The sequence below is a fragment of the Myripristis murdjan genome, chromosome 7 (assembly GCF_902150065.1).
Source record: "Myripristis murdjan chromosome 7, fMyrMur1.1, whole genome shotgun sequence".
Classification (NCBI taxonomy): Eukaryota; Metazoa; Chordata; class Actinopteri; order Holocentriformes; family Holocentridae; genus Myripristis; species Myripristis murdjan.
The window spans coordinates 13,367,945-13,393,816 of record NC_043986.1 but is presented as its reverse complement, the minus strand read 5'-3'; the positions used below and the strand labels follow the sequence as shown (position 1 = coordinate 13,393,816).

Here is a 25,872-nt window from a genome sequence, read left to right as displayed (position 1 = left end):
AAAAAGTACCACATCAGGAGGATCAGGAGGAAGATGGCTCGCTTTGCTAAGCCAGTGATTTTATCTCACTGAGTAATCACATTAGTCAACAAGGGGGTTCAGTTCCAGCGATGCACTACTGACAATAACTGCCATTAGATAAATGAAACTCACTAGGCACAATGACTCATTGGAAAATATATAAGAAACGTCTGGCTAGTAGCTACTTACCGCACAGCTTGTGCAGGGACTTCTCAGAGTAGGTGTCTCGGTCGCAGCCCTTTCCAATATGGTTGGTTTCCAGCTCAATACTGGCCTGGATGGAGGTGATTGGCTCATCGCAGGTCTCCAGGTGCATGCTGGGGAAAAGGGCCAGGCTGCCCGTGCCGGGTTCATACTCAATCCTCTTATTGAAGCCTGACAGAAAGATGGAGGCAAAGAGAAACAGTGTAAATTTTGTCAAAGAATTTTTGAACGAAAAACATTCACAGGAGACCCTTTTTTTCATGATGACGACAAAACGATGACGCAAATGAGTTGATCTGTGGAAACAAAAACAAAACTTTTCTTATTTATTCCCAGTGAAAAGTAGTGATACAAAAATGTCGGAGGTAGACTGACAGACAGGCACAACTAAACATAAATTTGCGCGCCTTTCACCAACAAGACAGACAACTAAGCTGCTTTCACTGGAAGTCCAACTGCGAAATATCCCTCTTGAAAATGTGTAACCATGGAGATAACGCAGCGTTCACACCATATACTCGTTAGAAATGAATGCATTCAAGAGGAAGAAACTCTTCATTTCATCCATGGGGAATACCAAGGAAGAGAACGTCAATTTTCCTGAGTCGACACAGTAAATGCCGTGTTGGTGAAATTTTATAGATGATACTCTGTGATGTCCTGTTCCTGTAAAGGCAGGCATGGAGCTTCGCTGCTTTGTTGCTATGGAAACAATACGCCATCTCATCTAGTCCCATTGGTGTAAACTGGCAGGTTTCAGAACTGGACAGACCAAATGCACTGACTTTTTTTTTGCAGCTCAAAACCAGCTCAGCAAATGTGACAGTGTTTTTAGTGTCCTGTCATTTGACTAAATTGACTAAAATGATTTGAAATGTCTAAACTAAATCAAGACCCATATGAAATAAATGACTAAAATCTGACTAAAACGGAAAAAAGATTCAAGAGATGACTAAGACTAAAATAAAAAAAACAAAATAAAAAACAAACAAACAAATGCCTGTCAAAGTTAACAAGGCAGAAAAACAGTGCCCTTCAGCACAGAAATGATAACAAGCAGGCCGTCGATACAGGAGCTGTCGATAGTGCTTTTTCAATAAGAGAAGGAGAGGTTTTTAAACGCTGGGCAGCCTCAAGTCAAAGTCATGGGTACCACTCCAGTGTATTTCACTTGTAGTAGGGATGCACTTTTTTTTTTTTTTTTTTTTTTTTTAAGTATCGACCAAAAGCCTATACACCCCTGTTCAATTACTTTCACTGCATAGTGTAAGCTTGGAACATAACTTTGTGTTCCCTGGGCAAAATAATAATTTTAGCCCACCACTTGAGAGACGCAGGCTGTTATGTGCCAAACATGGAGAAAATCTAAACAGTTTGCTTTTATTCTGACATGTTACTGTATCAGAAATTAGTCTTGTGTAAAACCTCCAATATGACCCTCTATTTTAGCCCAGTACTGACAAATATCACATCCCTATCTTGCAGTCTCCATTAAGTCGGCTTTAAACAGCGTATCTAACTTGGAGAAAAGGCAGAGACAAGCCGGAGAAAAAGAAGGTTAAAATAACGCGGTCCTGACCCATCCCACCACTGTGAAAAAACCCTGCCTGGCCCCGCACGAGTTCCGTGCAAATGCAACCTGGAGTACAACAGAAGCAGATACCACGGTAACCATGGTAATCATCTCACGGCAACAACTAATGATACACCACCTGCGAAACGGGTGATGAGACCGGGATGTTTTGCTATCAGCGGGAAAGCGTGACAAACAGTGAACTGTTGTCTTGGCTTTGACAAACAGGCAGAACTACGGCTTTGAAATATCACAAAAATCATCCGCACGTGGAGTAAATCACGAGAACACTTAACGGAAATGATTTTAATTCATCCCGTTCCAGCTCTGTGCCCGGTCAGCTGTGTAAAGATGGCATTAACTTCAAAAAACAGCCTATAAGTAAATTTTCAATGCAACATAATCAGCAATTTGTGTAGGCAGTCAATTGTATAATTAATATAGGCTTTTTTAAATTAGTTTTGACTTAATTATATCCTGTTTACTCAACCCTAATGGGCCTGATTCATATTATTAGTTTTGATTTTATTAAGAAGCTGGGGGGAATTTTTTGCACTGCATATTAAATGATGTGACAAACTTACATATAGCTAAAAACAGCCAGCACAGGCTACTGTATACACATATACTGTACATACTGCATTTCGCTCTGGTGCTTTCTCTGTTTAGGCCTGATATTATCTGAGCTTTGTATTCATTGTTGTTTGTTATCAAATTAGTGGCTTGTCTATTTTGATTAGCTAGTGCTTTTTCACTTGTTTTTTGATAATGATATTGTATCATTTCCTTCATATGATGCACTTTTTAGTTACACATACCAGTAGCATAAATATACAACATTTTTAAAATTGCACTCTTTCCAATTTATAATTATTTCTGTGTTTACCTCAGCATGATCTGATTTAGCCAAGCCTGCTTACTGAGTGCTTGTAAAAATAAGTGTGTGTGTGAAATACGTCTTAATAAAATTAATAATATTACTTGATACTATGTATTCTGCGTAAATGTACTTACACATCTATTTAGGTGTGGCTTTGAGTTTGAACTTTGATGTGTCTTAGCCCCAACACGATGAAAACCGCTGCATTACTGAGCGCTTACACTCTTATGACTTCAAGGCTTTAATAACCTTTTGACAAAGGCATACTGTGTGTGTACTCTGTGTGTGCACAGTGGAGTGCATCTCTTCAACAGAGACACACCCCGCCGGTGCATGATGGTGTTTGGTGAGCTGGTGGGAGGAGAGGTGAGCCTTCATACCTTGCCAGCCAGGCTTGCAGGTGGGCTTGACGCTGATCTTGACCAGAACATCCTCGGAGGCACGGTTCTTCCCGCAGTCGTAGGCGGTCACAGTCAGCTTGTACATGCGCTCCTTGCCGTAGCTAAGTTTCTCTGTGTTCTTGATGTAGCCTGAGCAAAGCAGAGAGGAAAAAAAAAAAAACAGGATGAGTGCCAGAACTTTTTTTGTTTCATTTCAAAGCTGCAGCTGCTAGGAAATAAAGCAGACCACAAATCATTCAGATGGTCCTTAAAACCACATGTATGAAATGCCTTTTGAATTGATAAGTAACATAACAAAATATTAAACAGTCTAGACTAAAAAAAAAAAAAATCAACATAATAGAAATCAATGCTCAAAACAGACCAAAATGGTTTTATTGTATAGTCAGAACAAAATGCTGATTGAATAGCATGCTAGTGATTTCTAAAAAAAAAAAAAAAAAAAATGTTGTTTTTTTTTTTTGGCTACAATCTCAGCTCCTTTGTGTTTCTTCCATCCATCTCAAAAACTAATTATCTGTCACCGTTGAGCGCTTGCCTAGCACCGTCACCGACATTATGAACCCACTCTCTGCTCCGCTCACATAACCCGTCCATATTTCCTGTTTATGAGAGCCGAGCGTCACATCAGCTGAGCTTGGACTTCTGTTATATGGGGTCCTTATTTTTTTTACAAGACAAGAAAATAAATAAACCCATAGTTGGACAAGAATAGCTTATCGACTTGGGTGACATTTCAAGGGGGCTGTACTCGTCTCCAAAGGCAACAGGCTGTGGTGAATTCTAAACGACAGTCTTGCAGCTTCGTTGTTTACACAGATCAATGGACAATGTTTATCTGAGTCAATAAAATCGCGGCATACAGTCCTTGGGCATACACTGGAGCTTTTCTGATAGGCTGTGGGGCTGCCATGTGATGGTCCTTCCTTACCATCCTTATCGATGGTGAAGGGCACGTCAGGGGTGACAATCTCATAGTTGCAGATTTGGCTGAACTGGAAGGAGCAGTCGGCGTCCACTGCCTCCACCTTCAGGATGCTGTCGTACTTCTTTCCCTCGATAACTGTGGCTTTGTAGGACTTCTCCTTGAATACCGGTGAGTACTCGTTGATGTCATTTACTTGAATGTGGACGGTGGCCCTGATGGGGACAAGTTATCACACTGTGAACATCAGGAATAGTCAAAAACATTTTTTTAACACATTTATTAACAGATTTCTAAGTGTTAGGTGTTCAAATGTTAATCTAGACAAAGATAAAAGGTAGAATGTGTGAGCAGGAGTAATAGCTATGTTGATTATCATCTTTGAATGAACAAAATGATTCTACACAGACATGACAACGCAGGTTGGCCTTTGTGTTTACTTTCAATAACCAATTTCTTTTTCATTCACTTTGAAGTGCCTGTTTGAATCCAAGACTCAGAAAGCCAATGAATTCTAAACAACATACTAGACCAAGCAATAGAAGGCCTTCTCTTTTGTCATTCATTCATTTCCTTTGCCCGCTTGTTCCTCTTTCAGGGTCACAGGAGGCTGGAACCTTTCCCAGCATGCACTGGGCAGAGCAGATTGCTCTCTGATTACTTTAAATACAGTCAAACTGAAGGGAGTTTAGTAGTGAATGAAGTATTGGATGGAGACCCACTGATTTGTGCTCTTGCCATCTCAAGCCAGGTATAGAACAGCAACGGTAAACCTGGGTACTGGCACTCGTGATTTCCCATTTCAATTTGATTCTGGTTTAGAAGGGTCTGACTTGATTTGATTCAACTCGATTTGATTCAACATCATTTTTCAGTTTGATTAAATTCCTCTGACAATACCAATTTTGCAGCTTACATAGAGGTTTGCTTTTGTCCAACTCTTGATTACCATCATGGTTTTTAAATCCAAAATGCATCATGACATCTGCCATCAGGCTTGACAGCACTGGCTTCTGTTTGTTCATTTATTCAAAACAATGGTCAACTGACTTTCTGGCAGCACCATAAATAACACTTTGTCAAATAACTTCCAGCATCCACTGAACAAAGGATTAGATTTAAAGACTTATCTTGGGATTTTAAGAAAACTATGTATCAGATTGTTCAAATGAAGACTGGGAATAAGAGGAAAATCTATATTTTTACTCAGTCCTAGTTGGCGGATGACTTACTTGTGGGATTTCTTCATGTTGGCTCCATCAGGACCCTCTCCGCAGTCATAGGCCTGGATGGTGAAGGTATGCTCCTTCTGCAGCTCGCAGTCCAGCTTGTCTTTGGCCCGGATGACCCCCTCGCCAGTGGACTTGTCCAGAACCACTGCCTCAAAGGGGACATTTTGCCCGTGGATCCTGAAGCCGCAAATCTCACCTGAACACGTCAAGAGTCAAAAGACAGTTTGCTTAGAATAACTAAAGACAGGTGTTAAATTCCATTCTTCAAACCAAAGACTACGTTAAGAGCAAAACCATAAATTCACGCATACAAAATAATATCAGCCAAAGGTTTTGGGAGCCAGGGGATTGTAGATTGGGGTGGGTGGTGTCTGTGGAGGAAGCCAAAAGCACTGCTGTATGAGTGAGAACTTGAGGGACTTGGGAAAGGGTGTGGGACGTTTAGTATCATAGAGGACTGAGTGTCTTGTCCAAGCCACTTGATAATATTGCATCAAGTCATGCAGGTAGAAACCGAAAAAGATGTGGACAGGCATTTCACAGGAGTACTTAAGGTATTTAAATTCATAAAACCAAGCCCAAAAGTAAGATACAAAGAGAACTAATTGTGTTGAAGATCATTTATTTGCACAATGGATAAAAATTACAACCTATCTTAGAAGACAACCAAAATAAAGGAAAGAAATAAAAACAAACCCAAACATTCTTCACAATAGAGAGCATTATGATAAGGTGATCCAGCACTATTTCAGTCATCAAAACCTAATTCTGTGAGAAAAAAAGAATTAATCAAAGTTTTGTGTCTCAAGTAAAGATTTTTTTCTTTTTTTTTTTTAGTGGGGGGAAGTCTTCCTGTGCAATTTTGCCTCGCACCCCAAACTATCAAGAAATGAATACGAAATGAAATCAGAGAACTAAACTGGTACAATAACAGTATTCAAACAAAAAGCACTGGATGAGAACCGGGGTTAGAAATATCAACTTGCTTGACATCCACATCAAATGACAACTGCAGCCATGCTATGGTAGAGATTAGTGGTGGAGAATCAACTTAAGAGTTCCACTTAGGCAAAGATGCAACAACAAAAACTTTGCAGCAGAGAGAGTTTGCATTAGTTAACAATCTCAGCGGCTTTCCTTCGAAGGCTCTGAAGAGTCCACAGGAGTTGTTCACGAGTCTTATGGCTCACAGCAAGGCACCACTGACACAGTTAATGCCTTCATGGCACACCGATTTTCAAACACATTTACATTTTCATGACTTTGTCCTTATTAAATGCCAATTTGGTGTCAATTTATGTTCCAATTGCATTTACCACGCACGGTGACAGGTTGTGAAATCAATTATTTGGCATTTTAGGTTTTATTCTCTTAGTAAATCAGCTTGAAATTGGCTTTGCCTTCCGTGTTGGTTAAATTAAAGGATTGATTTGGCCAAAATTGCAGCAACATGATGGAGAACTCCTGTTTTAAAGCAAATTTAATTTTTCCCTGGTTACAGCTGAAAAACTGTTAGGGTCTGCAAACTGCAATGGATGTCTCATGCACAGATATTTCTAAATACACTCAGCCCCACATCACACTTTTCATCCAGTTATTGTAACTCCAAAAAATTCAGGGTGAGAAAAAACGTAAAGTTGCGAAACCAAATGGGAAGGAGATTACAGAGCATGACAGGAGTTTCTGTATAAAGTGTGGATGCTGTTTTGCGTTAGTGGGTTAATAGAAACAACTGAGCACAAGGCAGAAGAAAGAGCCCATCATCACCTTCTTTGGTGAGGGTCACCTCAAAACTCTCTACAAGGAAGGGAGAAAAGATAAACCCAGATCAGTAAAGGAGGAGGTAAAAGATAAGAGGTTATACAGACAGGACAGGAAGGAAAGACAGTCACGCGATTTGCTTACACAATCACTTTGAGAAGAGTCGACATTCAGTTTGTCATAAGCACAAAAAGTCTTCTGCCAGTTGAAATAAAGAAGGGGTTAAAAAAAAACATATTAAAAAGCAACTTCTGCCCAAGTTTTTGCCGTTTTGTTAATGGCTCAGACAAACTCTTGGAAGAAAGAACTAGTGAAAATACAACTAAACTTCAAATGCCATCTGACAGGGAAAACACAAAAAAAAAAAGACCCATTTTCCGCTGTTCAAACTTGTTGAGTCACTTGGTGTCAGTGTCTTTAAACACACATCTGGTTTACCTCACATAGCAAGACACTGTGCATATAGTTTCTGACAACTGGCTGATTGGTTGATTCACTTTACTTGATAATCGTTAAAAATTTATGGCTTTACAAAGTGATGCCCAAGTATGAGGACATCTTGGAGTACAAATCTAAAAAACAATGAGGTACAATACAGCTCAAAAGCTTATAATCATGTTATGCCTTTTCTGCTGTGTGGATTAAGGCCCTGGCTGACTGAGTCCAGTCAGGGCCTCTTGTGGGCTTGCCCATTTTGCTTTCACCTAGACAATTAGAAATGGATTTCCCATTAGAGGTGGCCGTTTGAGTCTCACCAAGCAATGGGAGCTCTGGGGTATCCGCGCTCAACGCAATGCTAATGACCAGCCACGACCTGAGAAATCCCAGCATTTCACTGGCCAAAGCTAGGGAGGCACTGAAACTGCATTTTATCGAACAATACTGAGTGCAGATCTAATCCATTACTTTCACTGAACAATGTAGCCTTGGACCATTAGTTTGGGGTCATTGAATGCAACAACCAATAAAAAAAAATCCACCTTTTTCCAGCCATTTGAGAAGTGCGGGCTCGTATGTTGCAAAAATGCAGAATATGAAGACCTTATTTTTATTTTTGACACAATTCACAGTGTTTCAGCCCATTGTGGCCCAGTACTGGCATCAATGCCGATACCAGTGTCAATAATAATGATACATGACTAGTCACGGCTCTCAGCTCCAGCCAGTAATCTCCTGGTTCTGCTGTTACATATTGATTCTGCAGCTCTTAACTTGCCATATTCAGCTATTCACTTGTGCAGTATAAACACAGAGAAATATAGATGTGAGAGTGTTAATGGCATGACGAGTCCATTCATATTCAGTGGGGTGGCAGTTGTGCTGTAGATGCAGAAACAAGAATAGCTGTTGTTAGAGAAGACCATTTTCCCCTGTCACCTCGTCTAATGTTCCTAAAGCAAGTAACCCAAATCTCGTGGGTAAATGTTCCCTGTTTTGTGTCCCTCGCTTGTTCTTGAGCACAGCCATGCATGAATGCTGAGCTCATTTTCAAGCTTACAAGGGCTTAGGTTTCAACCATTGCTGCTCCAATCTGCCTCACTGAACCCACATATGCACACACACAGATTTAGATGGGCATTTAAAGCTAGTCGGAGAGAGCATCATGCTAATACACAATCACAGATGCCCTGTTACGCGGTATACATTCATCTATTCACACTGATATCTGCTGATTTGGGCTTGCGCCTGAGCATCTGTGGCTAGTCGGTCAGCTTTACAGTGAACTTTGTTTGGTGGCACAAAGGGACGGAGCGGGTGGAGGACGATGGCATAGCAGAAACAGTCACCCCTGCTGCCACGTAAAGCCAGATCGCTGGCTCTTTGGGAGAGCTAGTTCACAGGGACACGCTGTCCATTTGCAAAGCCCGGCTCATCAAAAAAAAAAGGAGCCCCAGCTGAAAGAAGAGAAAGCACGGAGCTCTGTATTGAACACTAATTTACTGTGAAAGGAGACGAGCATCATGCAATGAATGGGAATACTATTCAGCTCCTCTCCCTTTGAAATCATGGGCTGTCTGCTTTGGTTCTCCACCTTAAAAAAAAATGATCGACGCTTCTAGGTTGTTTGAGTCAAATATAGTATAGATCTAAGTTAACCATTTCAAAACAAACTACACAATGTGCAGTCTAAAACATTTGGCTTCTTCTTTGAGATCGTTACTTGCATGGTAAAAAAAAAAAAAAAAATCCTACTTATTCAATCAGGGGAAGGAATCTGAGGTAAATATGGTCATAGCAAGGCGAGTGGGGGCGTTTGCGTAGGGAGGGCGTAGCTGACAAAAGATCACAGAACTCATGGGATGGAGGGAAATCATTTCCAGTGCCATGGTGCTTTGAATCGTGGCCAAAGTCAATCCTGATGTGATTAAAAACTCCGGGCCTAATACTGCCTTGGCACATAAAGCACTCTAATTGTGCCTCTCCTCTGGGAAAAAAAAAAACATTAAAGGGAATTTTGACTGATCTGGATATCAAAAGGGCCAATGTGGGAGATATGGAGGCCAGCTGTATACAACCATGTCATAAAAACATCAAATATGCAGAATGCCATCTAACCAGAGATGTCTGCTACCAGAAATGCATAAATGATTGGCTATTGAGCTGTCGACAGAGGAAGGAGGTGGGGTTATTTTATCCTTCAGGATTGATTTACGATAACATATGGTGTGTATATGCTCACATATAAACTGAAACATCTATTTCACAGATAACATCTCAAATTGTGGATGTAATTCGTGGTGTAAGAGTATCCATAATATAAAACAAACACCAGTGACAGAAAGAGACATTCACATATCAAACATGAAGAACTGATAATCACAAAAACATTAAACTGAGACAAGATTTAGGGCTGCTCTTCCCTCATTATAAGCAAAACTTATTCTGTCTGAGATACACAAAACTTCAGTTAAGTGTATAAATAATTCATGTACAATATGATCATGTCCCTCCAAAGTACACATCAATTCCCTCGCAATTTCTCTCAAATTCACAGTGCTCTCAGACGAACCACTTCTTTGTATCCATCATGTAGAAAGAGATCTCAGAATCTGTGCGTGCACAGTGCTTAATATGCGTTCTCGTTTCTTTCATGTGAAATAAAAGGAGAGGAGAGGGGAGTAATTCAGGGTAAATTGAAGTAGAGCGAGTTCAGGAGCAGCAGTGGCATTAAAACCCCTCTCTCACCTGCATAGCGCAGCGGAGCATCCTTGTCCAGTGCAATTAGAGGAGGGTCCAGCAGTACTTTGTCATCATTTTCTGTTACGATCCCGTGGTACGTCGTCTCAATCCATGGTTTGTGCTTATTAACTGCAGGAGAGATACAAAGAGAGAAAATGTCATGGTTTAGTCAATGGCAATCATTTCTTCCTGAGGCGAAACGTCTTAATATGCCCGTTGTTTATTTTTCTCTCTCACCTGCACTAATTAGTAATTTGCATCTCTTCTTTCTGTGCTTTTAATAACAACATTTCATCAGTGTTTTCTCACACCACTTGACCTTTATGTTTTATCACTGCAGCTGCTAATGAGGTTTGGGTATTTTTCACAATATTTTAGAGGCACCAAAGGTATCATATACAAGGAAGGAGAACCAAGAAAGAGAATGGCCATTTATGAGGGGCATTAATCAGTAAAATCAGCTGGTAATGTGTTTGGTTATAATGGAAACCAACATACTTTTGGCCCTCGAAGGCACACTAATCTACCCTCTAATCTACAATGTGCTGATATTGTTTTGATCAGTTTATCCAAACTGAAGCCAAAGTCTTTGCAGAAGATTGATGAAACGCTGCTGCACGCCAGGTGATGTTCTGAGAAAGGGACACAAGCTCAATACACATTAGTGCATGAAGTCTGACGGAGATATCACTGGGATGATGAAGGCTCTGGTGATGACTTTCAGCCCGGAGCGTGTACAGCAGCATTGGGCTCATTACAGCTTTGTATTCGCATCGGACTGGGAAACAGCCCAGCCGCAGACAGAATACTGTTTTAGCTGGCGGCTGCAGAAAAAAAAAAACCTGCAGTGAGTGACACATTTGGGGCTGGATTAGAAAACACAGTTGACGCGAGGGAAACGGAGCTCTCTTACAGCCAATATGTGTTCACTCCAGAGTCGAGGAGTGGCCGGCCTCCCTGTGCTGCTGATCTGCATAGGCGACACTGACACTGACAGACAGCACTTTGTGGGAGACAGAGAAGCTGAGTGACCAGGCACATGTCCTCTGCTTGGACGACCTAAACACAATATGGCAAAACAAAGATCAAGTACATCCATTTATTTTTTAACAGCAGAGCGGCAGAATAAAATAAAAAGGTATGCTTTGTGTTTTTAAAGCTCCTGAAGAATGTAGGCAATTCCTCATAAAGACTAGTTGCATTTCAGAATGGCAGAGCTTGTCAAACTCCATTCAGAAGGTAATCAGTTTCAATGTGAACAGCTGGATGAATGCAATTTGACCAGGTCACGCTTTCAAGCTAATACACACCTAATACACAACAGTAAACCAGTGTGAGAGCCTAATCAACTGAGAGGAGAAAATCACTTAATTTAATGCACGTTACTCTGGTGCGGCCCAAACACAGCTTGTAAGCGGTGGCCCAAATGTAATGAATACAAAGTAGAAAACTGACCTGGTTAAATAAAAATCCATCTTGCGTTAATAATAATCTACCTCACCCATGCCTTCGGCTCAGAGAAAGACTTAAAAAGCATCATAATCTGCCCAAGGTGCTACAGAGAGCTTTTTTTCGGATTTGTGGAGACGCATTTCTTGAAACGAATGCTGTATTCAAGCGCTGTTAAAAATATGACTGCAAACAGAGTACACAAGTGATCCAATAAAGTGGTAAACACAACTGGATAAGTGAGAATTTTCCATGATACCTGAGTTCTTGAGATATGTTTTTTTTTCACAGGCAAAGAGCATGTAATCTGCTTCAAACGCTTGAGGCTTGTTTGATATTTTGTTTGATATTCAGTGCAAATAATTGGGAGTAAACAGATACACAACCACTTTTGGCAAACAGGTCGAAAGTAAAACATAATTTGTATGCTTGATGCACATTTTTGCTCTTCATTCTGCCACTGAGCACAAAGATGCTCTGTGCCAATTGATTTCTAGAATAACAAAAAACCCCACAAAAGTCCCTGCATTTTGTTATTGTTTTGAACCAAAACCAACTGAATGGTACTGAGTTCAAGGAGCACGTGAAGGTAGTACAAGTGAGACAGCTACAAGCATGATATTTCATTTAAGCATTTCTGAATAAATTTTGGACATTTTGATTGTCTTCGTTGTTCCTTTCTGTTAAAAACAATTGAGGATTCAGCCGAAGAGCTGAGATAGTTTTAGTTTTTAATGGCAAAACCAGATTGGTATGATGACAATGTGAATAGTGTTGCCTAATACTGCCTGCTTCATTACGCACTGTAACACATCGTCTATGTTTATCCAATTAAGAGAGCACAATGACACATTCTAGGCACAACAACATTCATTTAAATAGGCAACCTATTTCAATAGTCAGCACACTAATTACTGTGTGAGGCGAGTACAAAATATTGGTGCCAAATGCATTCCTGGAAAAGCAAAAAGGTTTTGTCTTGTGCATTCCATTTATTGCTAAAATACGACAAAAAGCTTTTTAAAAATGCTCAGTTGCTCAGTCAGGCTAATGCTGATCCAACAAGCTCCTGCAGAGTCTAACAAAATTGTCTCTTGTGAGAGGAGCAACACAATAGATCCAGAAATTAAAGCATACAAATTTTACCCTTAGAGCCATTATAGTCAATTCTCTTCAGCACAATACGTTTTGTACATCCTTACTGGGGTATCCAAAGCTGGAACTAGACAATGGGCACGTTCCTCAAATTTTAGAACACAAAAATTAAACACGTTTAAAATGTACCGGATGACATGAACAACTCTAACAAAAGTAAATGACACAAAATGTTACAAGTCTTCAGTAAAATCTAATTTATGAGAAATTACCAAGGACAAAGCAGTGAATATTTCCTGCCATTTTCTTTGACACAAGTGACTGCAAAAAGGACAAAAATTTCCTTGTTTAAAATTTGCTGGAATCTCCATTTTCACAATTATATTCCATTTTGTATCATATAGTAGAGTCTGTTTTTTTTTTTTTTTTTTAATCCAGGTAATTTTTTTTTTTGGCAAAAACACTGGACAGCATTGGAATTGATCAAATCCAATAAATGGTTTTGGCTGTGTGTCTCATGACCCAAAGTGAAGTGGTTGTCTTTAGACAGATTGCCGGGCCAGACTACTCGAATAATCTGCTTTAGCTGCTGCAGAATCCCGACCTCTCAGAGGAATTGTTAGCCAGGTCACATGTGGGCCTCCCATTTGTCCATGACTCAAGCCTTGTGCGCTTGGGGAAATGCAGCCACGATTGACTCAGACCGGCACTTCATTAGCTCGCTGCCTGCAACTCATGCCACTAAAAGGACATGCTTTCTATAGAAAACAGCATCATCAAAGATGGAACAGATACAAATGGTACAAATAGAGAATGGTAGGGCTTAATCCTAACAATAACTTTTGGGTAAACTGAACAAGGACATAGGAACACGGCACTGTGCCCAGAACATGTACATACATGTTAACCAACTTTTGAGACTTGAAAAAGTCAGGCTGTGCCCAACTCAGATCAGGTTTGGCTGTTCAATAGAATGATTCATCTATCTAGTTGCTTTGTTTTTTTTGTTTTTTTTTAATCATACCTTTTCAGGCACTAAGAAAATGCACTGGTGCTTCAGTGTTGATAGACCATGTTGATAATAATCAGAGCAGTCATATTCAATTATAATCAAATGCAACAGAGTCAGACAAACATTTGAGCACTTAAAATCTATACATTTCAGAAAGACCACTGCACATTAAGTGCCAGCCAATGTGAATTACAGTGCAGTTTTGTCAAAATAATGACACATAGCATTTAAAAAAAAAAAAAAAAAAAAAAAAACAGTACAGGGGTATGTACCAAGTACCAAGTTCTTTTTTGTTTTTTAAACATTAGGTAATGTAAGAAATTAAAATTCTTAAGCAAATTATTAAATCATATTTTTTTCAGTGTCAAACCTATATTAGTTTCTTGTGGCAGCAGCATGACTTTGTGGAGTGTATTTTTGCTCAACAAACCTTGCCGGACATTACTGACTGACCACAGAAGTATTACAGAAACACTACAGGCTGAGGTGTGTCAATGTGCCTCTGTGGTTCTGACTGTGACCACATATGTTGATTTGATTTGTCACTTTGATCATGAAGGTGTGTCTTTGCAGAAATAGGCCACATAAGATAAATTTTATTGTCCTATTGCAATGCACACTGGTTGTCTTGTAGAAAGAAAAAAAAATGACTCAAGCTTCTCAGTCGACTGCAGGGGTAAGTTATTTATGATTGGAATAGTCACGTTTCAAAGGGCACCCCTATGAAAAACAACTGTATTTTAAACAGTGCATTTCACCCAGTGCAAAATAATCTGTTGTCCTCACGCCCACTGGCACAGACACAACAATTTGTGGTAATTTGGAGGTCAGACATCTCTGTCACAGCCAGTCAGCCGTGGACTGGGTTCTGAATCTCAGGGATGTGTGGTCCATTAAGCCTCCTAGGGTGCAGCCCCTCCTGCAATTCCAGTTGTGAAATACATATTGTAAAAATCATTTCTGTTATTGTTTTGTGTGTGTGTGTGTGTATACTTTTGTTACTCTGACAAAAAACATACATTATTTACAGACACGTGCCATGATGAATGTAAAAGCGCTGGCTACAATCTTTATCCGCATGCCAAAGGGCGTACCCTGATTGGCTGACCCTAAAATAACTGGATCTGGGGCTGAAATTTTATGCCTAAGCAATGTTGCCAGATAGGGAATATTTCCACCACAGGGACTGTTGCTTGCTTGCAATACTGTGGTGATAAAGGATACTTTTTCAAACTTCTAGAAACCGCTAGCCTAGCTGCTAGCCACCTGCATCTGGTTGCCTGCTACAATGTATGGCACATGCACGCGACCAAAATACACCAAGCTACCCGGGACTGTAGTCCCACCTAGTGGAAAAGTCACGCTGCGTCACTGGTTGTGATACACACGATACATACTGCACAGAGCAGCAGAAATAATGAGGAAAGGCAAAAAATGAGTATGTTCACAGATGGCGAACTATTAGACAGAAAAATGTGATGCCGGTGACTGTCGGCATGAAAACAAATGAGGCAGACCCTGGAGGCTTCTAACAAATTCAAAGCAAACTGCACCACTGCTGCGGATCATCACTCAAATCAAAGCACCCTTTCACTCAAACACCTCCTGTGAAATGTAATATAAAACAAGACTGAATTCAGAGCATGAAATGCACACATACATTGTGTGAAATTGCCAACAAGGCCCTTATGACAAGATAGCTTCATCATTCCCCTCCAAGCCGGAGTGAATGGGAGGAACATCTGTTGTGCTGTGACTTGCCTCACAGAGAACATGTGACACAAAGCAGCAGATCAATGAAGCACTAATTTGCTCAAAAGCCAAAACAATTCTTCTTCTTGGCGGTGCTAATTGGATGATTTAAAACCATTCCTGTATTCGGAACACAGGAATACTTTATTATTATATATTATTTTGATTATGTGGGAGTGGCTAGCCTTCAGAAGGAGGAAAGCTTTAGGACTGAGATGGGAATGAGATTAGGGAAAGGGCTTTGAAGTGGCTGATGTGATTTGAAAAGGGCCTGCTGCCGTGGCATAGTTGAGGATGTTTGGCATGGCAGGCTGCCATTTTCTGACTTCAACTTTATGATGGAACCAATTCATCAGATGCAGTGCACACTCACCGCTGGCCCAATTATGACTGGGAGTCTATCAGTCCTCCTCCCACTTAGAGATAACATGAGAGAAAACCTCAACCTTGACTGTTTTTACAAATTAACTGGCACCAAGCTATCAAGACTCGAGAATATGATGCCCTGAGTGGCACTCAAAACAGGTCTGGAAAGTCTGCTGTACCAGACAGAGCACACAATTTGATGGCTGACCCCAAAGCATGTTTTAGATGAAAATGGCTATTTCCATTTATATTGATATTTTCATTTATACTGACACACATTTCCACGGTATGTCATTACATAAGTGCTGCAGGAACAGCGAATGAAAACTGGCACAGGACAAGGATCAGTATTTATGAATGTACCATGTGCACCTGGGAGACACTCTGTTATTATTTCAATGTCATGATATAAGACTAGACATCGCCTAGTGGCAAGGGTTGAGTTTTTCTGATTTTTAAGGTTGCATTGAAGTAAAGGGACGCAATATTCTGAACTTATTAGACTTATTACACATGATATGACATCAGACCATACGAAATACAATACCAAATGGGTCACTTGTTGCTCAATCCCATGCAGAGGGGCAAGGGTCTTAAACTAAGCACATCAAAACAGTGTGGGGAAACATTACTCAATACATTAAACACAAACACATTTTCAATAGTCTATGCAAAACATTTCATCCATGTTCCTGTGCGGCAAACAATGTGACATGCAGGGCACAATAATGCTCCGATCAGTGACACTTTTTAATGCGCCTCGTTTACAACATCATCAAAAATCATCATCAAATCACCGCTGAAAGGCAAATTACCCTGTGTTTACCATAAGCCACGAGTGGTGAAGATAAAAGAAAAACCTGCTGGACTTGTAATGTTCAAACCATTCAACCATTACGGGATGCCTTGAAAGCCAAACAATAAGCATGGAGGCTCATTAAGCTCATTTACTGTGTCTAATCGCGCAACAGTGCAGAATGATAGAAGCACAAATGGCATCACGGGGTAAAGAGATAGGGCAGTTTACTACAATATTAGATCATTATGAATGTACACAACTGTAGTAGTGTTCGGGAAAAATGGATTTGGATGACCCGCCATCTAATTTTTTTCTACCAAGTAAACCTCAAATGTGTTCAAAGCTACACAAAAACACTTAATAACAACAATTTGATTTTCTTTGCAGCTTAATCATCTTACTGCTGAGTGCTTTTGTCAATTAACTCTTTGTCTAAAAAAAGTGATAATCTGCCCCAGAGGTTCTCCCACCATTGAAAAGGTGCAGATGCAGACAGGGTCAGTCATCAAACCTACCAACCCTAAAGTAATTTCATTAGTCTTGGTTTCAGTGCAGAGCTGTGAGGTCACATGATGGTCCACGTGTCATTTCAGAAGCTTTAAAATTATGGGGACCAGCACTGAATACTAATACAACTGGAATATTTTTAAGATACTGAATATGTAAATTGTATATTGGCTATTAGCAGCTTCAAATCAAAATTATTAGTATCCACCTCCAGCATGGCCAATACCGTCAGGTGACTTTCTACTGATCCCAATGCGTTTAGCTAACAAATGAAGCCCTGTCCTGCCAGAAACAGAAGCCGTTCAGAAATAAATCATGTATCAGAGGCTAAACATACACACAGACATGTGCTGGACACAGATGGTTGGCAACTTGGACCCACCCACAGCCAGGCAACACTGTACCTGGTATACAATCCTGTTACACAGCACGTAAAGCCCCTGGCATTTAATCCTATAATGGGATGCGTCCATTTCATTCAAGGTAAAAGGGCAAGCAAGACTTCTAACAAAAGGAACCAAGACTCGAATAAAAAAGCCTCTCAGATGGGCTCCTGACTACAAGCCATGTCCATTTTTTATAATGCGTGCCTGTGAGAATATGATACCGCAGTAACATGAGTAGAGATGTAGAATAACAATCAAGCATCGACATTTTAGAGTCTTTTTTCTCATCTACTTGTCCAAATAAGCGATAGGGTGAGGACTGTCATGTTAACATTTAGGAGTGAGAGTTGGGGTTTACTGGATTTGAAACATGGCTGACGTCTGGCCAGGCTGTGCTGTGCCAAGCCATTGACTGATCCGTCTCTCAGATGAGTGTACCAATGCCGCATCAGGGCCCCCTAAGATATAAAACCACAGCAATAAACGGCATTGCATAGTGAGGGCTTGACAGGTCTGGTTGCTTAGAAACATTCTGGATGATCTGTGGATTGTCCCTCGGAAGGAAACAACAACTCTTTCAAATCAACACTATAAAACCTACAGGCAATTTGTTAACATTTACAAATGCACTGCGAATTTTTTTTTGTGAAATCACTTATTCATCAGTGCAATGCTGTCCAAAATCTGACAAATGCTCTGGCTTCAAACGCCTGTGGTTCTCTTTTACAGCAGCAAAAAGAAGTGGTAAAATATTGACCATTCAGAGGGACACAAAAACCAAAGGCCCTTTATGGTAGGCCAGCTCTTTTATTGAAACCTAACCTATACAGTTTGACCTATTAACCGTGATGAAATACTTCCTGTGAGAATTTCAGGATCACAATAGGTCCTAGTAATCCTGAGATTCAATGGGATACACACATACACACACACACACACACACACACACACACACACACACACACACACACACACACACACTCCCCTCCGGATCACTATTGTGACATTTCCTCTTCAAAGGTTGGAAAACATCATTGTGCCTCTCCTCTGTGTACCAAATGTTTGCACGTGTCTAAATACTGTATAACCTTCACCACGGGCACAGACCTAACCAGATGACGCAAGCAAATTCATGGGCTACTGGTCACACTACACTAACCAACACCAACACCACAGCAGTCCACATTGCAGCCGCGTCATCCCAGCACATCATCAGTCAGTGATTATCAGATGAAGCCTGATAATGCCTGGGGGCCACTCGGTGTGTGTTGTGTAACGACGATGATGATGATGATGATGGCACGAGCAGGCGTTCAGGCACATTGTGGAGCTCTGTTTCACACATTTAGCTCACATTTTGCATTTAATTGAAGACAGCATGCAAGAAATCAGGTCTGTTTATTACATTCAACGCTGAAGCTCAACCACGCGACACGCTGTTTAATGAGACCTACACCTTCAGTAATACAGTAACTATATTGCCACTATTATCAGGTGACTTCAATGGTTAGTCAACAAGTGATTTGGGATTATTATACAGAAATGCATACTAACTACTATATATTACCACGCTGTTTACAAACATGGGTAGTCTCTCCTACCACATTGCTAAATTGTCTATAGTTAATAGGGTTGCCATGGTATACATAATATTAACAATATTTTCACATTCCGAATGCAGGAGGTTGTCAATTCATTTATTTGCAATAAACAAAAATCAGTCAACTGCGCAGCAAATATTTGATTAGCTAGAATGGTGATTTAATTCGAATTAATGCAAAAATGACAACCACAGGGAATGTAGGAGACAGTACATTTTCCTGACATACTGGTTAGCAGCCTGTCTCATAGCGGTTTGAGGCTAAAAAAGAAAAGCTTCTCAGTAGGCAGCTCATTATTAATATTTGGCCCACTAGCTGCAACAGCAGTGTTTCCACCGCAGAAAAAAAAAAAAAGGACATGTTAATTATGACAAGGGTGTGACTGTGTTCCAGGTATTAGTCAGACCTTCAGGTGTTACCAGGGAAACAGATCTTGCATGCAAAAAAAGAAAAGGAATAACAGCTGAAAACATGAAAACAAAAATACAAAAAAAAATCTGCAAAAACACAATTTACATGGTGCCTTGTAAGTAATCTATGACTTGCTGTCAGACTCCAGCTCAGGATTGGTATTAGGTTATTCAAAATCCCAAAAGCAGCTCTTTTTTCCAAGTAAACAGGTGCACTTTGAACAGAAAGAACCACAGGGCGCCTTCATGGCAGTTCAGGGGAGCTGACTATATTAATGTCAGTCAAAAATATCCACCACAAACAAATCGCCAACAGCAGCAGACAAAAAAGTGACAGTATTTGATGCATGCAAATTGAGTCAAAATTATTTCCACTGTGCTGATTAAGTGGATTCCTTAAATTCGCAAAGAACAAAGTAATCAATGGACTATCAGGTCACGGTCCGAGACAGCAGACACACTTCTCTGTTTGCCTTGCCTTACGAGGTGCTGTGATTGTTGACGCAAGCCGTCGTCATCACAAAGTGGCGACTGTTTCAGGAGGCCTCGGACACCCTTAAAGGAAAGGGCAGACCCCAGGGCCCCCGCTCCCTAAACATCCCGCTCGCACAGGAGAGCCTCTCAGTTTCCCTACCGGGCAACAGCATTTGTTTGTCCTTTACGCAATCACAACCGTGCACACCCCCGACGACCGGAGCGCTCCTCTGAAGAGGGGGGTTGGGAGCCGCAGAGCCTTGAATATGCAACTCAATCACCTCTCTGTGTGAGTGACACAAAAGAGCCAGTGAGAGTGAGGGAGTGTGAGCGAGATGCCTGGAGCTCTGCACAGGCGCTCGAGTGTAGCTGACCTGTGGTTCTGCGACTGCAGGTAATGTGCTCTCTGGTTACCTGTTTCACATGGAGTCTGAATTTTAATGCGTATACTACACACACACACACACACACACACACGCATAGCTCTGCTCCACAGGACCATATTTCTCCTGGTAACAATGGAGCTCTAGGGAGGAGGCCAGATAAGCAGCAGATCTGCCTTATGGCTTGAATTAAAAACCTGAAAACTCTGGTTTATATTACACTCTCTTGGTAAAATAACACAACACAAAATGCACATAAGCAGCTATTACTTTCATAGTTGAGATGTTAAATTTCAATGTCGACATTTTATTAAGAACATGGGAGTTTTTTCCTTCTTTTCACAGCGGTATCTATTGCATGCTATGGGCTTTTCAATGGTTTACTGCAATACAACTCCACATGATATCACTGCAGGATCCAGTGAAGCTTCTGTAATGGCAAAGCATAAGAAAAAACATTTCTTAACCAATGCTTTATTGTTGTTATCGTGACACAATATGAGGACAAATGAAATCTTGGCTTCTTTGTGTAAGTGCTGTTTAATGTTTGACAATCACATCTTGCTCTGCTGTGGTAGTTTTGTGTGATTTTGACTCCCTTCTTGCTGCCGGACACAACCTCCCAGCCAGCTGACTGACTGAGAGGCACAACTTAATATTCACAATTGAATGACCCATTCTTGATAGTTCACTGACTCCATTCAGCCACTGAGGGGACCAATGAGAGCAAAGTCACCACCGACCCAAATTGAAGCCAGTATTCTCAGAGCCTATCTTCCTGACAGCAAGTGGCAAATTACCGACTTGAAATGCTTCAACAACTTAGCACTTTCCGAGGATTATCTCATATCACATTCTTGAGGGGCTCGAGCGGTGATCATGCTAACAGTGACCACATTGTGAGGTGCTCACTCAAAATCCCGACCGCAAAGTCTGGTCCTAAAAGCCCTTTGTTCCACGGTGAATTCTATGAATAAATAGGGCAAAAATTCAAGAATTCATTGTAAGAAACGAAGCCTCCATGCAGGGTAAGTAAACTGTTATTAAGGGCAACACAGGCTGACGTGTTCACTTAAAAGTTGTGATTCTCCAATGAAGCAGTTTAAATCCTATTTCAGCGGCACGGTTGAGTTTTCTCCAACACAGCTGTACTTAATGACTGATCATGTTTGGGCCACGAATCCTGTTGTGACAAGCCACTTTTGCACAAACGCAATAGGCTCCATCAATCAAACCCACCTACAGTAACGCACTGAGGATAGATGACATTTTCTTTGTTATTTCCCTGCGGAAAAAGAACTGACACATTCAAAGTAAAACATCTCTACTGAATTGTAATAACACAAAAAGTACACATTTTTAGCAAAGCCTGGTCATTGCTCTTTTGATACTTGATGATATCGTTTGAGGAAAAAACAAGCCTGTAAACTGACCCTGGATGATGGCATGCAACAGTGCTACTAGAACAGCATGGGAGAGGCGAACAATGTGGCTATTGTCAGCTGTGGCCATCCACATAGTTTGCTTTTACCATAACATAGAAATTCATGGGATGTGTCACGCTGCATTTGTCACACAGATTGTTGAAAGCTTAAAGCCTAAAATGGTAAATCTGAGTGTCTGGTACAAACCACAGAAAATGTAAGCTAATTAGCGCCGGGTCTACCAGGACTTTGATGGTGGTCAGAGTGGGTTTTGGCTTGTGGGTGCACCAACCCTTTATGTGACAGTTCAATGAAACAAACCATTTGAGTGACATGGTCACTGGCGGGCCAATAACAAAAAAATCTATATTTTTGCACTGCAGGTGACAACAGACAATATTTTGTGCCAAAACGCCTTTACTTTCGCACGTTTTTCCTATTTTGTGCCAGAAAAATGACAAGTGTTCTGTGTGTGCCTCAGTCTTCAACTCTTGTCAGGGTGGAAAAGGCTCTGAAACAGCATTTATACAATCATGTGACACAGAAATTCTCCACTGAAACCCAGACTAATGACATTGCCTCAGGGTTAGCAGCACCTTTAAGGCTGAGTAAGTCCATGTATTCAACAAAACAAGGAGAAACTCTGGGATAGATTGCTACCTTTAAATAAATAATCAACTTGCAGAAACATTATAGGGCAATGAAACTGATAAATAAAAGGAAAAGGAAATACAGCTTTAAGTGCAGGTTTTTATCTTGTTTTATGGGGCTGTGGTTAGGAAGGAACCTCCATCATGTCTATGGTGGACTGCATATGTAATACACGGTAAATATCGACCTAATGTATTGGTCTAACTCCAACAGACATGCAATTTTCAGTGGATCAATGTTCATTTCACTTATGAATAAGACTGAGAAACACGACTGAGTAATCACAGGGAACCCTTGCACGTGATCCAGCCTGTAATATGTACTTAATCCCCGCCTTGTGAAGAGAGGCATATGTTCACTCCGGTCCACACAAAGCAGGGTATCCAATTTGTTCAACTAGAATTTGTTAATTCGATGATGAATGAGCCAAGTAAACTTCCCAGTGGCCAATTTCCTTTGTCTGGGTTGTGTGTGTACACAGAAAAAGCCCATACATCTCAGGCCTCAGCATGCACTGAGGAATATGGGGACAGCCAGCAGACTGCTCATGGTAGCAGAATGAGAAAGAGAAAGAAATAGATTACACGGGAGGAACTGGAGACCTTGGGAAAAAAAAGTGACACAGCAATGAATGATAAGAGAAATTGGAGATAAGAAACACAGGAATTGCTTGGAAGGTGCTATGGAAAACAAATACACTGGTAGACAACACCTGTAAGGGTTAAAAGTCCAAAACGCTTGCTTGGCTGCTTGGGTGGCCTCAGTCAGATAATACAAAATGACTGTTTTTGCACCAGTTTTACCCACACTGATGTTCCCATCCTTTCTGTGTAATGAAGCCTGTTGTGTGGGTAAAAATTTGGATGTGCTTTAAAATGTCACTTCGACAGATTCATCAAAAACTATTATTGTCCATGTAATTAGTGAAAAATGCTTTGTGGAGGCGAACATACTGAGAACCTCAATATATTTGCCAAAGCTGGCAAATTCACCTGAACGTGCTCCAGCTCTACCTCAGTCTGTTTCTATAGTGACAGCAAAATATCAAGGTAAAAAGCTTAGGAGAAGCCTGAAAGGTTTTAGAAAGCTACAAATGATACAGCAGGGCTGCTTCATGGACCACTGCAAGGTGGCCGGGAATAAAAGAATCAACAGCAGGCTGGGGGAAACACAAAGCTGGACTACAGGTGGTGGGTTGTGGAGCACCAAAACAGGAAAATGACCTTTAGACAATAAAAGATAAGCCAAAACCAAGATGGGGATTTCACAGCTCCACAAGCTGATAAGAGCCGGGAAGTCAGCAGGTGCACCACAGCCAGACACATGGCTCAAAAAAAAAGTTTCACCTGCTCCCCAAAACCAACCGTCTAAGCCCTTTTCCCTTTGCTTGAATGAAAATCAAGTTATTGCTTTAGTTATCCCAGCCTCCCTTGTCCACTCATTCTCAGCTGCTTGACATGGCAACAAGCTTATTGATGGCTAAATTATGTGCCACCATCTTCCTGTTCTCTCTATCTATTCCTTTATTTGGTCTTTACTGTACAATCTGTCCATGCTTTCCATTGGTCTGTACTTCACACAGGCTGGTCTCCCTCAGAGTCCAGTTCCACGCATATAAAATGGGTGTGCCATTAAAGAGAAACAACACATAAAAAAGGCCTCAAGCATATCCGTACCAGTGACTAATATGCACCTGCCTTCACACAGCTTGAGACCAGCAGGCTCACACTGAGAGGTCACCGGATAACGTCAACATGAAGGCTAGAAATTCATGCAAAGAGGGTTTGTTCATCTTTGAGTAGCGAGCTGCTGGAGGGAAGGTGGACCGCCCTGCAGCAAAGAAAGAAAGGCATGTTTCTCCTCTGTGTGTCCGTCCGTCAGTGACACTGCAGTGTGAGGAACGCAGTAGCACTTTCGGGCCCTCTGTCGTAAGTAGGCCCAGACCTACTAAAGGCTTTTACTTAGCCTGTGATCACAACACATTAAATTTTAAATCCACCCGACAAAGCAGGGCTTGTGAAGAGGATCTGCAATGCGTAGCCAAGCTCCGTCCTGGTGCGTCTACAACGTTTGCCAAACCAAGCATTAGGCATACTAATGGAAGAAAATAGACCCTGTGTGGTTTAATAACACCAAAACTAAAGAAAAAAATGTCTACAGCCGCCTAACATAAATTATGATGTTTATTCAAGGTGACAGATTGGCGTCTTATCAGACCTCCTGAACAATAGTCTTAAATTGGGTTATGAGATGAACACAGACAGTAGACACGAGGAGCAAGTTATTTTTTTCTAGCACAATTTCTGTATTGGGTTAAACATATTTTTAAAACCTAAAATAAACAGTTAAGAAACGCCCGGAATAGTCTGGTACCCAAAAATAGATTGAACGCAGAAGCTGGAGGGGGTCGTTGCGTTGGCCTTGATATTATCTATAAAGTCGCCTACTTGGGTTTTTATTATGTAAGGTGCAATGTTACAAAATATCAATGATAACAGCAGGAAAAAAGTAACATGTTTAATGCTGCGTTTATTGACTAAGATGGATACAATGTAGCGGGATGCACTTGCTGCCGGCGGGATACTTCACATCCATCCGCTGCGGCTTCAAAGCTGACCATCCCTGAGCAGGTTCCTCAACACGCATCCCACCGGAGTGCGTACCCCCGCTATATCCCAGCTACCGAGCCAGCACAGGGACCGCCAACGGGCTACACTATCAACTCCCTCAACCATATTTCCAACCCATGACGAAGCCTGTCTGACATGTATGTGGCCAAACACAGCGAGATAAAAACAGACTGGGGCTTAGTTACCTTTAGCTGCCTCCACCGCACATAATAGTCCGAGGACCAGTCCGACAGCGGATGCAAATTGTTTATTCCCTCGGAACCGCATCCCGAATTCGAGCTGAAACGCGGGGTGGTGAAGAACAACCTTCTTCTGCTCTCGCCGGTCAGGTGGAATATTAATCTAGTGAGAAAAATAAAATCCAGAAGATGTGTGTCGGTAACCACGGTAGCTCTAAGATGGCCGTCGTCGCCACCGCCGCTCTGCTATCCCCTTCAATCACCGCTCTCTCGCAGTTTTGCAGCTTGTTGCCTTCAGGTGCTGTCGGACATCTGCTAATAGGGGTTTAAGCGCACGTAAATGAGCGAGGGTACATGCAGTTTCTTTGCTTTGTTCGTTCGTTTTTTTTTTGTTTTTTCTTTTTGTTTTTGTTTTTTTTCATTGTGTGAGTGTTTGTTTTGTCTTTATTTGTCTTTAACTGAAGAATAATGTATAAGTACATGACAAGTGTGTACATTTTATTCGAGAAAAAAAATCTAATTTCATAGCAAAGAGAGATATAAAACCGGATAGGATAAGAAAAAAGAAGGGACATGT

General features: G+C 41.1%; 1 protein-coding gene across 4 annotated transcripts in view; it reads right to left on the bottom strand.

Annotated features, from left to right (window-relative positions):
- Positions 1 to 25,547, bottom strand: part of clstn1 (calsyntenin 1) — a 44,345-nt gene extending 18,798 nt beyond the window's left edge. For 2 of the 4 annotated variants that reach the window (XM_030055819.1, XM_030055821.1), the window contains exons 1-7: positions 25,302 to 25,547; positions 10,184 to 10,306; positions 7,004 to 7,033; positions 5,237 to 5,432; positions 4,011 to 4,219; positions 3,059 to 3,208; positions 211 to 396 (exon numbers count right to left, since the gene is read on the bottom strand). In XM_030055819.1, coding sequence (XP_029911679.1) covers positions 211 to 396; positions 3,059 to 3,208; positions 4,011 to 4,219; positions 5,237 to 5,432; positions 7,004 to 7,033; positions 10,184 to 10,306; positions 25,302 to 25,383 — 976 coding nt within the window. In that variant the 5' untranslated portion in view covers positions 25,384 to 25,547. The remainder of the gene's footprint in view (positions 1 to 210; positions 397 to 3,058; positions 3,209 to 4,010; positions 4,220 to 5,236; positions 5,433 to 7,003; positions 7,034 to 10,183; positions 10,307 to 25,301) is intronic. The other 2 variants (XM_030055820.1, XM_030055822.1) reach the window with 1 other exon arrangement.
- Positions 25,548 to 25,872: the final 325 nt, after the last annotated feature.